This window comes from Mycteria americana, chromosome 16 (genome assembly GCF_035582795.1).
Source record: "Mycteria americana isolate JAX WOST 10 ecotype Jacksonville Zoo and Gardens chromosome 16, USCA_MyAme_1.0, whole genome shotgun sequence".
Taxonomy (NCBI): Eukaryota; Metazoa; Chordata; class Aves; order Ciconiiformes; family Ciconiidae; genus Mycteria; species Mycteria americana.
In genome coordinates, this window is record NC_134380.1 from 11,014,963 (window position 1) to 11,032,054 (window position 17,092).

At 40.2% G+C, this 17,092-nt stretch overlaps 2 protein-coding genes across 6 annotated transcripts in view; both read left to right on the forward strand.

Annotated features, from left to right (window-relative positions):
- Positions 1 to 252: 252 nt before the first annotated feature.
- Positions 253 to 7,012, forward strand: APOH (apolipoprotein H). The gene is made up of 8 exons (XM_075518658.1): positions 253 to 316; positions 1,483 to 1,659; positions 2,284 to 2,380; positions 3,748 to 3,824; positions 4,409 to 4,597; positions 5,197 to 5,376; positions 5,873 to 6,070; positions 6,942 to 7,012. The coding sequence occupies exons 1-8, from the start codon at positions 253 to 255 to the stop codon at positions 7,010 to 7,012; spliced, it is 1,053 nt and encodes a 350-aa protein (XP_075374773.1).
- Positions 7,013 to 12,334: 5,322 nt separating this feature from the next.
- The window catches only part of CEP112 (centrosomal protein 112), a 175,446-nt gene continuing 170,688 nt past the window's right edge, over positions 12,335 to 17,092 (forward strand). Inside the window, exons 1-5 of one of the 5 annotated variants that reach the window (XM_075519264.1) lie at positions 12,335 to 12,590; positions 13,622 to 13,759; positions 14,741 to 14,931; positions 15,720 to 15,886; positions 16,486 to 16,524. In XM_075519264.1, coding sequence (XP_075375379.1) covers positions 13,660 to 13,759; positions 14,741 to 14,931; positions 15,720 to 15,886; positions 16,486 to 16,524 — 497 coding nt within the window. In that variant the 5' untranslated portion in view covers positions 12,335 to 12,590; positions 13,622 to 13,659. Of the gene's footprint in view, positions 12,591 to 13,621; positions 13,760 to 14,740; positions 14,932 to 15,719; positions 15,887 to 16,485; positions 16,525 to 17,092 lie in introns of those variants that run through there. The other 4 variants (XM_075519266.1, XM_075519263.1, XM_075519267.1 and 1 more) reach the window with 4 other exon arrangements.

Genomic DNA, 17,092 nt, shown 5'->3' on the forward strand with positions numbered 1-17,092 from the left:
CTGCAGAAACAACCAGAGAGGAGATGTTTTCAGCAGAGATCGCTATTTGAATTCCTGCATTATGTACAAATGCAACATGTGATGGTTGTTTCATCCTTTATTACACTCAACACAAGGAACCTTTTATCTTCTGTTTACTAGGATGGGAATAAATACAAAGAGTTAATATGTAACCGTCCTTTCGTGGTTGTCTTTATTTTTAAGAGAAGAAACACTGGACTGAGGGTCATTTGGGCTTGTGGACTGGCAGCAATGTACTCCCTGGCACTGGTTGCGTGCGTAGTTGCTCTGAGCCACTGTGCTCTTGCAGCAAAAGGTAAGCATCTTCCACTTTCTAACAGCCAGTACTATCCTGAAGTGTGAATGAGGGAAGCTGCAAAAAGCGTCAGGATTTTAAAGCTTTCAGACAACTCTGGTCAAGTGTTTTGAAGGGGAATTTTCTCTGAAAGCTGTTTCCTCTCTTTTTCCCTTCCATTCCTTCCTTCCTCCCCCTCTTCCTACGGTGAGGTGAATTGCTGTATACAAAAGTATAAAATTGAAGTAAACAGAAGAAATATTGACAGAAGTTGTGGAAACCAGGTTGCCTGCATGCTGGGGGCATTGCATATGCCAGGAGTTAACCTCGCTCCGTCCCTCTGCGCAGCTCCCTGCTCACTTCTCTTTCCCCTCTGCTGCACAGGCTGCCTGGCACGGCTCCTGCCTTGCTTTTCTCCTCCTTTCCCCCGTGCCAGGGGCTCTGGGCACTGTTTCCTGTACTCTCTCCCTCTGTTCACGATGCATTTCTACAGCACAAGCTTTGTGTTCCTCTGTTCTCTCCCCACAATCTCAGCAGGAGCCTCTCCCCATGTCCTTTGCAGGAGTGCAGTCTGCACCCTCCATTCCTCCCTCGCTGTTCCCCTCCTGTTCTCACTCTCTGGGTGATGAGTTGTTCACGCTGTCAACATGTTAAAGCTGTTTTGGAATCGGAACTGTCTAATGTAACAGAGTGTTTGCCCCACTGAACAGAAAAATTGGGGAAACCAGAGAAAAATAAATTTAATTAAAAAAATAATCTCATTTCAGGCTGACCCCACCAAACTAATTTAGATTAAAAATGAAGTGCATTAGTTTGCTTCTAAGTCCCTCTCACCCTCTTTTGTCCAAGATAATTTACCATCAACTCACTTTGCAGAATACCTTCATAAATACATTTTAAAGCAAAAGTAAATTGTAGTTTTAAAAAAGTGACACAAAATCTAACTGGGGCCACTGATAGATCTGCTGAGGAGAAGAGGAAGAACACATTTTTTTCTAGCTAATAGTTATAGCAGCCATCAGCTGCCTCAGTAAGTTACGTACCTATAGATTACAGAGGGACCGTTTAGCTCTGTGCAGGAACATTCTACAGTCGATGATAATACAGAAACCTGTGCTTCCAGTTGAGAAATAAAAACAGCTCCAACTTTCTGCCCAATTTCTTGTAAAGTGTCTCCTTTCCTCCAGTCTGTCCCAGGCCACCAGAAGTGCTATTTGCCACAGTTGATGTAAACAAAAGCGTGTATGACGTGGGTGAGGAAATAGAATATACCTGTAGGCCTGGGTTCGTCCCCAATAACGGGCAAAGGAAGTACACCTGCCTCCCGACTGGCAAGTGGCCGCTCAATACGCTGCTATGCCTACGTAAGTAAAACCAAGTAAATCCTGTTCCTAGATTTTACGCCATCTGGCTGACATGCCATGCACTGACCTGAAAAGGATATTTTGTAGTCCACGTGATTCATCTGATATATTTAAACGGATATACTTCTGTTTTCCGATTGTCCTTTCCTTACTTGTCGGAAGATAACTGGGTGAGGGGGAGGAGAGGGGCAAGTAACAGGGGAAGGATCTTCCCATGCATGTCCCATGCTTCCCCTTAAGCCTCTGCTCCTGGATGGTGATGGAGATTGGACCTGGACAAGGTGAACCTTAAACTAACTCAGCCCAGCAGTGCTTATACTCTAATCACAAATACTGCTTGACAACACCTGCATTTATTGTATCCCTCTTTGTTCATTTGTATCATCTCATTGCATAAAAGTTATTTCCCTCAGACAATCAAGTGTTAAGAGTTATTGAATCACAAAAACTTTGAAACTACTACATTTTGATAGAAATGTAGACTAGCTAGACTTATGAAATGTAGTACACAGGAGTGGAGAAAAGTGAAAGACACCAGGACCTCTTTAAGATCAACTCATTTCCATTATCCTAGCTTCATGCCTCGTGAAATAATATTATCCTTTTTATATCTTTAATTAACAGCAAAGAGATGTCCCAGTCCTGGACCCTTGCAGCACGGAACAATTGATTTTACAGACGCCCACTATCAGAGTTCTATAAGTTTTTCCTGTGAACCTGGGTAAGCGTTCCCTTCCTCATGCTGTTAAATAAATAACCTAAACCACAATATTACGTTCTAGTATCACCTGCTGCAGTATTGCAAGCCAGGGAACTTAGAAAACTGCACATAAAAGCCCACCTCCACTTCAGAAACTAAAAAGAAATTGCATATCTGGTGATCCTCCTCTGTTCAGTCTTGGCTATAACATCCTGAAGCTTTGCTACTCCAAAGGAATGTCTTACAGATATGGAAACCATCAAAATAGCAGAGATTTTATGCAAAGGTTTATTCTGGACTGCTTTCCCCTGCTTTTTAAATCCTCTTATTACATTATGAGATGAAATCCTACAGCAGAGAGAAGATAGCCTCCATCTAAGTTGTTATGCTGTTAGGCTCTGGAGACTGAAAATTTTGTTTCTATGCCTTTCCAAGCTCAGCAAATGAAAACATGAGGTTAATCCTAATTTGGTCCCTGGAGCAAATGCACTTTTACTCAAGGCTACTTGCCAGTTTTAGAAACGGGGATACATTTAAACAAAAATAGTTATGGTAAATGCAGGGAAACATTTGACAGGAGCATACAGTTCATTTTACTTGGGCAATTAATTAATAAACAGGGCTTACCTGGGAAGGTCATAGGTGAGACATAGCCTAGAGTTCACTCAAGAGCATCAACAACCTCAGCTACCTCCTTCTTCTGCAAGACAGGAGCAAGATAAGGAATAAATAAATTCATCTATGACACCAAATGTAGCAATGGGACTTGATTTAATTTTGCTAATCATAATTTACTGGTTTTCAGCTGTGTGATATTGAAATGGTAGATACACAATGAACCTTTCTTTAAAACTCAGAGTAAGTGCTAATAATATCAGTACAGAGGATGGAAGAGACATTAGAGTGCATGTGGAAATTAAATTGGGCTATCTTGCATTAAAATAAAATAATGCACCTCAGTGACTTTAGTTCTGAAGAGTGCTGAGTTCTTTGCAATAGTTTGATCCTAATTGCCATAATTAGCTCAGAACTCCTCCCAAACCATAACATTTACATTAGCAATCACAGATCAATGCTCACTACTCACATATAACCACAGTATTAATCCCTTGTAGAAATTAATATATAAGATAGAATATACAGTTGAAACAGCAAAACATCTTGTATCAAGCCTTTTGTCTGGATGCTTGCAATACTCAAATACTAACAATTTTTCATATTTGAATCTAAACTTTCTTTGAGGTCAGTACGTGCTAGAACTAGAGAAGGATTTCAGAACTAGACTCTTAAGTCTGTTTATGAGAAATGGTAATCTTTCTTGCAAAGCACAACTTGATTTTTCTCCCTGTTTGTTAAGCTTTCTGATAATCAGGTCTTTTTCTTTTCAGTTACAACCTTGTTGGGACAAGAACGAGCCAATGCATGGCAGATGGAAAGTGGAGTGGAGCTTTTCCACAGTGTCAACGTACGTGTTTAAATACTGAAGAACTACTCTATCCTTATTCCTATTACAGAAAAATTCCCTGACATTGCTCAGAATTACATATACTCTTATTCAGAGGCCTCTTATAGCGCTGTGCAAAAAATGGTTACGAAAAATCAAGAACCCTGTATGTTTGGTTTTAGATGTGTGGATTCTAGTTTTAGAGAAATGGAGTTTAAAAGTCTGTACAAAAGGCCAAGATCAGGCATGTTATTTACAGCTGAAGGTAAGATGTTTATCCACTCAAATTCATTCTCCCTGTGTATAAAAAGAGGGTATTGTCATGCCTTTGCAACCATTACATGTGGTTTTGCTATAACCTGTCCTGCATAAACGCTTTACTGAAAAAGCAATATACTGCATAATATTGCCTGGAAAATATAGCAAAAATAATGAATTACATTGTCTAAGGCTCCTGAGAATTTTAATCTGAACTTTTTGTTTTGTTAGCTACGCTTCCGTAAACGGCGGTGTGGGCTCACTTGGTTATAAGCATGTTGCTCCTGTGATTCTAGTAATAATTTGATCTTTAAGCTTTAATTTCTATGAATCCTGTGCTTTTCTAGCGGTGACTTGCGCACCTCCCTCAATTCCTGAATTTGGAGTCCTTTCTTATCGTCGCTTGAAACCTGGAAATACTTTTAATGTCCTGGACACAATTACTTTTGAATGTGTACCTCCTCTTGCACTTATCGGGAACGAGACAGCTACCTGCATGGCCAACGGGAAGTGGAGCAGCATTCCAGAGTGCAAGGGTAAGTAACTTTCTTTTATCAACACCTAAAAATATTCCCTAGAATTGTATATATAAAACTATATGAACAACCTTAATAATTTTTTCTACAATTGTTATTGCAAACATACGGTAGAATTATTCTGAAAGTCAGACTCGTGAATGCAAGGTGATTGCTAACAAGATTGCATCCAACATGGGATTGACAAAATATTTGCCGCAGGTATAAAGGTTATATAAACAAAACCTGCTGAACATAGTTCACAGTGGGGAATCAGAGCCTGGCCTCCAGAGCACAGCGAACATTTTATTCTACTAAGTGCTAGGATTAATCTAAGAAATAGACAACCTTACCCTTAGTCCTAAGAACTTCACTGGTTTCAGTGAAACTATGCCACATTTAAGTAGTTTTTGGATATAACCACAGATTGCAATAGATGTGTATTTAAAACAAGTGATATTTATTTATTTATTTTTAAACTATCCTTCTTCTGGCTATGTCTTCCTCTGCAAGAGGCTCAAATGAACCACCATGAAAGCTTTATGCGTTTTTTGAAGTATATAGCATGTCTTTTAGAACCACAACATTGATAAATCTTTGCTTTTGTTTTTGTACTGCAGTTGTCGTATGTCCCACTCCAACGGGAATAGAAAATGGATTCATAGAGTTTGCTGTTCGTAGAACATACCACTATAATGAAAGCGTCAGCTTCGGCTGCCAGCCCAGCTATGTGCTGGACGGACCTAAGTATTCCCGATGTGAAAATACTGGAAATTGGTCCACAAAGCCAACCTGTAAAGGTATACATACACTATCTGTTAGAAACCACATATCAAATTGAATTTTCCTAAAAGACCACCGCTCTGACTGTTAATGAGCTATTACACCTTTGGGCAAGAGCTGTCCTCAAAAGAAAACCAAAATAGTAATTCAAGGCCCTGATAATCTAAGACCACTCCCAACACTGAACGTTGTATGACATGATGTATCTGAATTGACTTCAATAATCAGCCAGTAACTTTATTTGTCTGAGTATTTCCTCTCATCTTCTTATTTAATATAATTAGAAAATTTACTGAGGCTGGATTTTCAGTGGAAACTTTTGACCCTACACTTAGGGGTCTGAATATCTTCAGCATTGTAATACCAGCAGAAGTACTATGTATGTGTGGGACACATTATTTTTCATTCCCCAATGTCACCTGTACAGATTTCTGATGGGATCTAATCTACCCACCTTTCAAAATAGAGTTCTAATTATCCTTACATGTTGCTTATAACTGGATTGTTTTACAGGACCATGTAAAATACCAGTTAAGAAAGCTGTAGTATTATACAACGGTGAGAAGAAAAGAGTTCAGAACGACCTTAAAGAAGGCATTCAGCATGGTGAAACTATCTCCTTCTTCTGCAAGAATAAAGAAAAATCCTGTGCCTATACCGTACCTGTTCCATGTGTGGATGGCAACCTTACTCTCCCCGCCTGTTTCAAAGGTACGAGCTAGGCTGATCATAAAACACCTTCTGTTGGTGGAACAACAAGTACTTTAGTGTGGGGGCAATGTCATAATTCATCTTTGAGCCCTATTTGACTGGCAATTCATCTGTCTTGTACTAAACTTATGGGTATTTAGGAAGAAATGGCCTAAGAGAAGGAGAGAATGCAGAGTGAGACTTTTCTTTTGGATATGTCAGAGCCCTGCTTTAATCCCTGTTCTGTTCTGAGAAGGTGTTATTTAGAGGTGGCCTAGCCCAAACAAAAGGCCACACGTAAAGATTCCGGGATCTCATCAATCCTTGGATCATCATCTGCTACAGGGAAAAGAGCCTGAACACTGCTGCAGCCTTGAGAACCTGACCTATTCACTCCCATTCTGGTGAATTACTCCCGTGGTATGCTGATTGGTAACACACTGGTTCTGACTTTGGACCAAGAGTGTTAAAAGGCAGCTGACAGCTGTAGTGAGGAATTGATGCTGGAGGAACTCGTTCACAAGCACACAGCTTTTTAGAATAAATAAACAGAGACTAAATAGTGAAGTTTGTTAGCGAGAGGAAATGCTTTGCATTTGTTTTATCAATATCCCTTGAATAGAATATTCCTTGTAAGTTTTATTTTCATTTGTAAATGAAGGAAAAAACACAACCTATGCATGATGAAAACATCTTTCCTCACATTTGACTTGGCTTCTGGTGACGTAGCTTAGCTTTCATTAAAATAGAAGTCGAAATAGTGTATTTCTTCTAGCGGTTTTACTATGATGCAAAGCTTGATTGCTCACCTAGCAGGGTCCGTGAGATATATTGTTTTCAGCTATCACACATTTCAATAATTTAACCCAAGCTCTTAACTTGTTTTCAACAGAACGTGGCTTTTTTTCAGCACTTGTAAAGAAGGACCCATCAGACATGAAACCATGTGAAGATGAAGTATGAATCAGAGAAGTCATACAGTACTAAATCTCTGCCTTACTGAGACAAAACATTATATGAGAGGAAAACTCAGGTTCTGTGAGTGTAAATTTCCAGGCTAACTCCAGACTCTCTGTGAACGCAGTCTCAGCTGTTTTCCCAAACACCATCCCTACCAGCCTCTTTCACAAGCTATGACACATTATTTCAGCCATTAACTTCCATTCTCTTTTCTCTGCCTTCTTCAAAATCCCTGCAATACTGCTTCTCTTTCCATCTTTCCAACATTTATGTGATTGTAAATGACTTTCTCAATAGCAGTCCCTTTACAATAAAGTAATTTTCAGCCAATAGTGTCTTCTTATTTAATATTACCTAATCATCAATCAAATCCTTTAGCTCTTAACTGATTTATACAGAAAGGCCTTTATCATTAGTAATTAGCTGCATTCTGATTCCATTACTGCTCCCCTGTGATAGGGAGGGGACCTTTAATTATAGATAGACAGAGGGTCATCAGCCAAGGATTTTCCAGAATTTACATAAGGAGAAAGACTGAGATTTCCAAATGAGTTTAGAAGCCAAGTACCCAACCATGGTTTAAATGTCTGTTGTGATTTAACCCCAGCCAGCAACTAAGCACCACACAGCTGCTCGCTCACTCCCCCACAGTGGGGTGAGGAAGAGAATCAGAAGAGTAAAAGTGAGAAAACTCGTGGGTTGAGATAAAGACAGGTTAATAAGTAAAGCAAAAGCCGTGCACGCAAGCAAAGCAAAGCAAGGAATTCATTCACTCCTTCCCATGGGCAGGCAGGTGTTCAGCCATCTCCAGGACAGCAGGGCTCCATCACACATAACAGTTACTTGGGAAGACAAACACCATCACTCCAAACATCCCCCCCCTTCCTGCTTCTTCCCCAGCTTTATATACTGAGCATGACGCCATATGGTATGGAATAGCCCTTTGGCCAGTTGGGGTCGGCTGTCCTGGCTGTGCTCCCTCCCAGCTTCTTCTGCACCTGGCAGAGCACGGGAAGTTGAAAAGTCCTTGACCAGTGTAAACACCACTTAGCAACAACCAAAACAGCTCTGTATTATCAACGCTGTTTTCAGCACAAATCCAAAACATAGCCCCATACTAGCTACTACAAAGAAAATTAACTCTATCCCAGCCAAAACCAGCACAATGTCAACAGCACCAGATAAAGGGTTCTTTTACACTTTTAAAAAAATTTGCTAAAGTAAGACTATTTATGTTTTTGAGATTCTAACTTCACCTGAAACTGTTGTTTTAAACAACTGTTAATTTTTACCACTGTTTCACTATTATGCAATGTAACTGATTCCTTTTTAAAGAAAAAGAGAATTGTACACCATTGAGCAATAGTAATGATTTCTGGTCATTAAGTAGCTTTGAAGTAACCTGTACTTTTAATTTGATTTACGATACAGGTAGTTCACTGGTATGATCCAGTCTGGCAAATTTTGAGCTTATGTCTGTATTTCCATTGAGAAAAAATAATTATAACTTCAACATACTAGGAAGTGATAGAGAAATATTTGTTGTACACTTATAATAAATTGTCATGAGTCATATGTGGTTACCTCTGAAGTATAAAAGCTTTCTCTGTGATTAAAAGCAGAAGTAAGTTACACAGTAAGCAAGCTACTGTAGAACTCTTTAAAAGGACTGTTTAACATTAAGATCAAACTACTTGTAAGATGCTGCAGCTACCATTAAAAAACTCTGAACATACTCTAATTATCTTTTTTTTTTGAAGGCTGCACATGAATATTTTAATAGTATGACTGATATAATTTGTTCTTATACTTCCTATTTTTAAGGAGAGATTGAGGCAGCTATTATTAAGTATTTAATACTTTGTACTCATCAGCAATTTAATTCTCTAATGCAGAGATAGACAGACAAATTCAGGCTTGCAACCGAAGAGGGTATTTCGTTGGTACAATGTGCACTGTGTCTTGATTCCTAACATGCCTAACTGGGATCTTTGAATGACGTTTGACTTACAGGCCAAGGTATTCATAACTACTTTTAACACACACACAGATCAGCTGGCAGGACCCTACCTGTTTGGAAATCCAGTCTAAATGTGGTGTGGATACATCTCTGGGATCGGGATGTTCAGGACGGTAGCTGAGACACCAAACACAGTTTAATATTAACTTGTCTTTCATAGCAAAACACTGTGAAGTTGGTGTAAGTAAAGTTAGCATTCACTGCCACAGAAATGCTACTTTTCCCCAAAATGATTTGTATTTTGCAAAAAACAGTTGCCCCAGGAACATTCAGATTTTTCTAAGCACATTTTCCCAGTTCTACTTACCCATGCAGCAGGATAACAGCTGATCATGTCAGCTGGCCCTGCCTCCTAGCTGGATATGCAGTATTTGAGTATTTTAAAGAATCACCCTTAGGAGCCAATGTTCATATGGTGCACCAGTTCAAATGCTGAATTTATTATCTAGTCTCCTGAAGCAAGAAGAGGGAGAAAAAAATCTGTGACCTGATAAGAGTTGGAAGTAGTGAGGTGTTTGTGAATCACAACTTTTCAGACATGAAAGGTTTGCTTAGAAGGTCTGAAAAATAATGTATTGCAACTAGAGGTGTTCCAAAGGCTGGTATGAGTGAGTGAAACCTGCCTTTTTTTTTTAAAAGATGTTTGAAAGAATGCCTTAAGCTGTGCTCATGTTACATGTGGCAACCTGCTGAGACAGTTACAGAGATAAGAGAACATGGTAAAATGAGATGGGAAAAAAAAGTACTGAATGTGTTTTACTTAAATGAAGATATTTTAACAATTCAAATTGGGAATTTGTTCTGTTTTCTGGTTGGGATATCTATGTGTTCTACAGTCGTGTATCTATAGTGATTTCCTCTGGAGGGTCAGTGCACATCAGTACGCACCATGTCCAGGCTGCAGCTTTGGCTGGAGACAAGACCTTGGTCACTTCTTGAATCTTTAGTTTTTCTTTCTTTTTGGACAGAAGTTATGCAATTGTCAAACCAATGCAGGTAGGCTTCAACCTCCCTGGCCACCCTGCTCTGCATTGGTGAGCAGACCCAGAAACCGGTTCTGTTCTCTCAGGAAATTTGTCCTGGAGTACTGATTCCAATTTCATTGGTTCTGCTCTGCCTCCTGTTCTTTTTCACCATATACCAGCAAATTCAGTTTTTCAAAGTATTTTGTGATGAGCACAAAAGAGATATATTCAAATCTGAAGGTACAGCGTGCAGGTACAAATCAATGCACAACAACATATAAAAAAGTTGGCTTAGAAACTCCAACCCGTTTCGACTGCCAAAAAGCAGATTTGCAAAGCTAGACAGAAATGCAAACCTCACCGTATCACCTGGCCAACGTGCTGACGTCCTGCCCTTGAAAAACCTGCCTGGAAAGAGTCATGTTCTTAAGTGCATTCAGCCTTCCATATTCTACTGACTAACAAAACTGTTGTCTGTCTCCTGTGATTTCGACTGACTCGGACAAATTGGTTTCATAATGATTACAAAATTCCTGTAACAAATCTGGGTATCTGAAATGGTGATTCAGAGGTGAAAAGTTTGGCAGGTTCAGCTCTTTGAGTAAGTCAGCCATCCAGGAGTCTTACTGTGTTGCAAGAAGCTTCCGCTATTTTAAAGCAGATTAAAAGGAGTCATATCTTCAAAAACATATTAAATGACAATTATTTTAAATTTGGAATTTGAAGAAAATAAATAATCTTTGTAATCTACCCGAGATTCTACCATGGATTAAATACTCCATCGCTGATTTTTGCACTGCTTCTATGCAAATGTTGGTTTAAGGAGCTATGTGCAACCTGAGTAGGCAAGCAGTGTAGCTATCACAGCTATCACCAAATAAACCCTAACACAGAATCATTTCTGCTCTAGATCAGCTGAGAAATCAAAGAAAACAGCCAATTTTCTACCGTACATTTAAGAAATTCTTGTTTGATGCATATGTGCATGTGAATCAAGCTTAGAAGAGTTGAACACTTTACTTGTTTGAGATAAAAGCACTTTAGATGCTATACACTCAGTAAGGTCAATGACAGATTTTGAGGAAAGAGAAATAATTAATTGAATCAAAGAGGTCAGACGTTTTATTTGGGATCATACATACACACTATTATTTCATTGACTCAGGAAGAGGCTGAAGAGCTGAAAGCACTGGGAGATTTCTCTATATCTTTTGGATTAATCGATGGTTTTCTTGACATGGCTACAAACAACAAGTGCAACCTATGTCTTTTGTGTAGAAATGTCAGGCATGCACTTTTAAATTTTTCTATTCCACAACACCACCTCCTATTTTCTCCCCTTGGGATAGGACATAAGCGACCCACGAAACATGAGCAACGCTGAGCATATTTAATGCTTTAAAGTGAACTCAAAATCACTCCATTATCTACAAGGATATCCTTGAAGAAATTTTACTTATAAATACTCAGAAACTGTGGCTAAAATTGGCTCTGCAATTATTCAGCCTGCACCTGCAATTTCAGTCTTTTTTTATCCCCTCATGTTTCTGACACCCACTATGGAGCTACAAAAACATTGCTCACACTCAAAAGCTACTTCTGATTATTGACCTTTAATTTCACAGTGGCAAATATTTTTCACTAAGCTTTGAGTGGAAGCATTTTTTCCCCCCAAGTACCGATCATAATGAGGATATAAAAATAGATATAGCCGATATCCAACTAGCAGCAACTGACAGAAAGAAACACACCCCAAACAACCCAGAGTTGTCTCCCACTGCTTCTGCACCTTCACTTGTCTTGTCCCGGCTCTCTGCGGGGCCGAAGCACCGGGTCTGTCCCCGGCGTAACGAGGAGCCGAGCCAACCTCTCCACGTCTGCCATCTCCCACTTCTCCCTTGGTGCTCCCTCGGGCTCTGCTGGGCCCTCTTGGCTTTTAATGTGCATGCATGACTGAGTGTATAAATACATAGTTATCTATGTACACATACGTATTTTGGGGGGAAGAGCGTTGGGCATAGCGACGATCGCACGGCCCAGGGTGGCGGGCCCGGCTGGGACAGCCGCTGCCGACGGTGTGCGAGGTGACGTTAATCCCTTCGGACGGTGATTAACGATGACAGGCAGCGACTGCGTTTCTGCGGTACAACAGGACCACCTCCAGCGCACAGCTTTACTCTCTCAAGCCCAAAGTTTTTTCCGTACCGGCTTCTGGGCACGAGCAACTCCCCAGACTCAACCGCTCGCCCCACACCCCTCAGGGCTCTCCTCACGAGCGGCGCCACTGCGTGTGTCCGTCCCCCCCCCCCCGCCTCAGGCTTCCCGCCCCGAGGCCGCCACCAGGGCCGGGCCGGGCCTGGCTGTCCCCGGCCGCGTCGCCCGGCAACCCGCGGGCGGCCCGCGGAAACGGAAACGCGCGGGACCGGCAGCCGGCGGGGGCCGCCGGGAGCGGGGGTGGGGTCGGTTTGAACCGTTGGCCGCTCGGCCGGGCCGGCTCTGCGCGGGGCGGCCTTTCCCCCGCTGAGGGGGGCCGGGACCCGCCGGCCTGGCTCGGCCCCCCCCCTCGGAGCCGGGCCTGGGAGCTGCGGAGAGCGAGGTAAAGGGGGCGGCGTGTCCCGGGGGCAGTGAGGGGAGCGGGGCGGCCTCCCCTGCGGGAGAGGGGCTGGGGTGCCGGGTGAAGCTCGCCGGGGGGTGCCCCGCCGGGGTGCGGGGCCTGGGGGCGGTTTGTGGCATCAAATCCCGCGAACTTCATCACGGCAGCAGGCGGGAACGAGGTCGGGGTCTTTCGCTGTGGTAAATCGCTGCGGTAAATCGCTGCAAATCGGCTCCGAGCAGACGCGGGGCTCCTAGCAAGCGGCTTGCTAAAGCACCTGAAGGAAGGGAAGTATGAAAGCACTCGTTGTCGCCCTGCAGGGAAGGCGGCTGAAGCTCGGAGCCGGGCGGTGAGGGCCCCGCTGCTCGGGGAGAGATGCTGCGGGTGGGGCGGGGGCTGGGACGGCCGGGCCGCGGCGTGGGACCGGCGTTGGGGGTCTGTCGGGGTTTGTCTGCAGGGAAGGGCCCCAACGGCTTCAGCAGGCTGTCTGTTGTGTTCAGCTTAAGTTGGCAAAGAAACGTGCTAATTGCAAGCTCAAATGTACAAGAAAGATGCATACTCCAGCTGGGAAGTCAGTGGCAGATGACCTTGGATAAAGAGCTCTTGTTTGGCTGTCTTTTCAATATGCCTTCGTTAAAAAACAATTCTGACATTTGTTGGTTCTGTTACTTTTAACTCATAGGTCTATTTGCCGTTTTTCCTCCTTTTTTCCCTCTTTAAAAAAACCCCCTTAATTCTAAGGAAGAAAAACTTATGAATATGGCTATGACATTCATGTAGGTGTTTTATACACATTGTGTGTAATTAAATACCTTTTTGTGTGGCTGACTGTTTATTTTCAAATCTAAACAAGCACATTCTTGTAGATTACATTGAATATCTGTTGTTTGCAAAGAATCACTCTTATTTTTGTGTTTATTTGAACACAATAATATATTTTGTTTTATTTTCTGTATTGTTCCAAAGCATGTGTTTGCATAGACTAAGATGAACAGAGACTAGTGTTTAGTGGTATTTGATCTTTTCTGCTTCAGTGTGAATAATTTTGCAGGTTACTTTGTGTTCTTTCAAAATGAATGGTGAAGAGGAAATATGGGAGAAACTAGATGCAGAATTTGATCACTGCGTTGTGGATATGAAGCCTCATGTTCTAAAACTACAGCATAGGTCAGGTAAATATGGTAAAATGTGCATCTAGAGAAATGCTAATAACAAAATTCTAGGTTACTGGTAATTATTATGTGTACTTGTATTGGTTTCTTTAACCAGACGCTTAATGTCTGATGTTACAAGGCGCTGTTTTGAGGGGGGTTTTCTACCACTTCAAAAGTTAAATTTTTTAGGTACCTGTTGCTATTGTTTGAGCTTATGTGTCTTACTTGGTGATGTAAATGTGCTTTTGCATAAATGCATTACCTTCTCTATTTTTAAAAAGTTAATTCAGTAGAAACTAAAAGCTTCTAAAAGGCGTTGTTTTTGAGATTGCACTTAAAAAATTGCAAATTTTTTTTGGAGATAAGGTTTTTAAAATTTGGCTTAGGAATGTGTAACAATATAAACATCAATTAATAAATAACATTTTATAAATCTGATGATTAGAACAACCTGGTTATTATTAAAGGCACGAACCCTATAGATTAAGGCCTTGCTTTGTAAATGTTTAATCAAATGAATAGTTTAATCATCTGGTAGCAAAGCTTGTGTAAATAGAGGTTTTTAAAACGAATGAAGATTTATTGTCTATTTAAAATATTGATGCTTATGCAAGCTGTAGGTTGTAGTTAAAGGCAGCTCTTGCAGTGAGTTCAGAATTCCTGGTGGCTTAAGTGTTCTATACTTATTAGAGATTGATTCCAAACATGCTATTTCTAGAAGTCATGTAAACTTCTCGTGAACATGAAGTTATAGAAAATAGTTTTGGATGACATCAATTTGAACTATTATCAAAGACTTATGTCTAATCTCGGTATTTAACCATTTTTTCACTTGGTTCAGTCATTTGGGTTTTTCGTTTGTTTTGCTTTAAACTTTTGGATAGAAGGGAAACATCTACAAAATTGGTGACCAGGAATGGCTTCTGTTATTTCTATGTGTTTGATTTGCTCTGAAAATGTATAGTGATTATGTATAGTGATTATGATTTATATTTTTAGAACGACAAAGATGTGCACTGTGGATTAAAAAATTATGCGAACCCTCAGGAGCAGGCACAGGAATAGTGGGAAGGAAGAATCGGAACCTATATGCAAAACTTTTGCTCCACATGCTAAAGCGAGGTGTGCTGGAAGGTCCTTTTACACACAAACCAGAACCAGGAATACTGAAAACTTTACCTTCATACATGGTGGGTGTAACTTCTTTATAAGACAAACTTGCTTAAATATATTCTGAAAATACTTTTAAGTCTTTGATTTGGCATAAATTTGAAAACCAATTCTGAATGAATTGAGTGGAATTGCATGTGGTAAATACTGTTGTTTATGTTGCGTATCTTGTAACTGGTGTTGGAAAAAATCTTTCAATGTGCAAAACCTTTTATGAGACCTGTGTTTTCTTCAAAATTCAGGTTCTAAGAAGGCTTATAAAAATAGGTATACTGAAGGAACAGAAAGATAATTTTTGTCTAATTCTTTGAAAGGATGTAGTAAAAGACCGTTGAGGCTATATTTTGTCTTAATCAGCAGATAGTTCTTTTAAAAGGAAAAATGTGCTTCAATGAGGTGACTATACTAGTCTGTCATTCTGGCTTTTGCTACACACTCCAGTTATTTAAACTCTATGAAAGAAAAGATAACAGTATTTCATGTAGATACTGTTAAGCTTGCAGTTTGTTTTCTGAAGACCTGAATATACTGTGTCAATCATTGGCATCAGCTTTAGTGAGATAACGGTCCTAATTTATGTTAAAATTACCCATACTGAAAGAAGTAAAGTATTGGAAAACGTTTACGCCATTGCCTGTTGTGCTAATTTCCGTGGGTTGGGAAGGTAATATTTGCACAGCTCATTGACCTCATTGGAAAAAGAATTTTTATACTGCAGCTATTCCTGCAAGAAATGACATTAACAGTGTAAAGAATATATTTGTGTAAATATATTCTAGTGTTGATTTTGCATCTATTTTAATTATAGTCAATTTATTTTGACGAACCAAATTCAACAAGAGTTCGGAGTAGTAGCCCAGACTGCTTACCTGACTGGGTAATGGGAGAACTAGGAAACAGTGAATCTAAGCATGAGGAATCATGGAAGATATCTTCTAAAGAGGAGTCATCTTTAGCAACACCGCTTACATATGGGTAAGATTTCTATATTTGCTTTATTCAGTATTTGATTCATATTTAATAGATGTTTGATTTGATAAACCCTGTATGTTTGAACTTGTATGTGTGAATTTATTATACTTTCTCATGGACTCATCTTGAATATAGTGTTTGTACTTTATATACAGAAACTGTGGTGATAGCTTCTAACTTAGTGATAACTTTTATACTTTTCTGTTATTACATTCCTCCATTATGTCTTCTTCTCTGGCTTCTGTTAAGTCTTCTTCCATGTCCCATAGCTCTATCTTCTTTCCCTTCCTCTTGTTCTCCTTCCCCTTTAAGTTACAGACACTTAGCATGGAAAATCAATAGACCAGACTAATAGTTTGAGAAATTTAGCAGCAACGGAAGAGAGGGCTTTATAGTGATTTGGACTGGTGGTTACCGTGAGGTACTCACGACTTGCACAAAGAGCCTGTTTGCTAACATAGAAGTAATCACGGTCCACTTTTTTGCACCATTACCTCTCTTCATGTTAATACTCTCTGTAGACTTCAAAAGTAGGTAATAGCTGTTGTTCTGACATTCTAAGTATCTGTCAAATAAGCTGGTACTCTGGTTATGTTTTTCAGACCTCAGATATTATGGTGGCAAAGCACAGTGGTCACAAGGCAAGAGACAAAATTCATACAAAATTACTTAACTGGGAGAGGGAAGCACAGACAAATGTGGACAGGCAGTAAGGAAGAAGTGATGTGGTAAAAGACTGTATAGATGCAGAAGACTCTCAGGCCAGATTTTTCTTAAAATAGATCAAAACAGTTGCTGTCCCCTTGGAGTTCTTGTACAGTCCTGTTTTCTGCAAGCTGATGTATGGAGACTGGAAAGTGGTATTAACTAATGAAGCTGAGGTGGATTAATCTTCACTATTTCTACACAGTTCACAATAAAAGGAACGTACAGTAAGCAAGTGACAAAAATGTGGGGAGAGTAAATGTATAATATTAAAAAGTTGTAGTCTAAGATCATAATGCTGAAAGGAGCTTTTATATCAAATAGTTTTTAATGGCTTTTTTCTGTAGAGACTAGAAATATAAACAAGCATACAGGTGGTACATTTAAAGGATGTTCTATCATTGTTGCTCGCAGGTTTTTTAGAGGAAACAGAATAGTGGCTCCCTGCAGATAAGCAAGTTTTGCTGTTCTGTGACAAAGGAAGAAAAGTTAGATGCGTACAAA

Bases quoted from the DNA above. Each gene is read 5' to 3' on its own strand.
- APOH (XM_075518658.1), top strand. From the start codon at position 253: ATGTACTCCCTGGCACTGGTTGCGTGCGTAGTTGCTCTGAGCCACTGT. The intron at 317-1,482 runs GTAAGCATCTTC...CCTTTCCTCCAG, and splicing joins CTGTGCTCTTGCAGCAAAAG to TCTGTCCCAGGCCACCAGAA. The intron at 6,071-6,941 runs GTACGAGCTAGG...TGTTTTCAACAG, and splicing joins TCTCCCCGCCTGTTTCAAAG to AACGTGGCTTTTTTTCAGCA.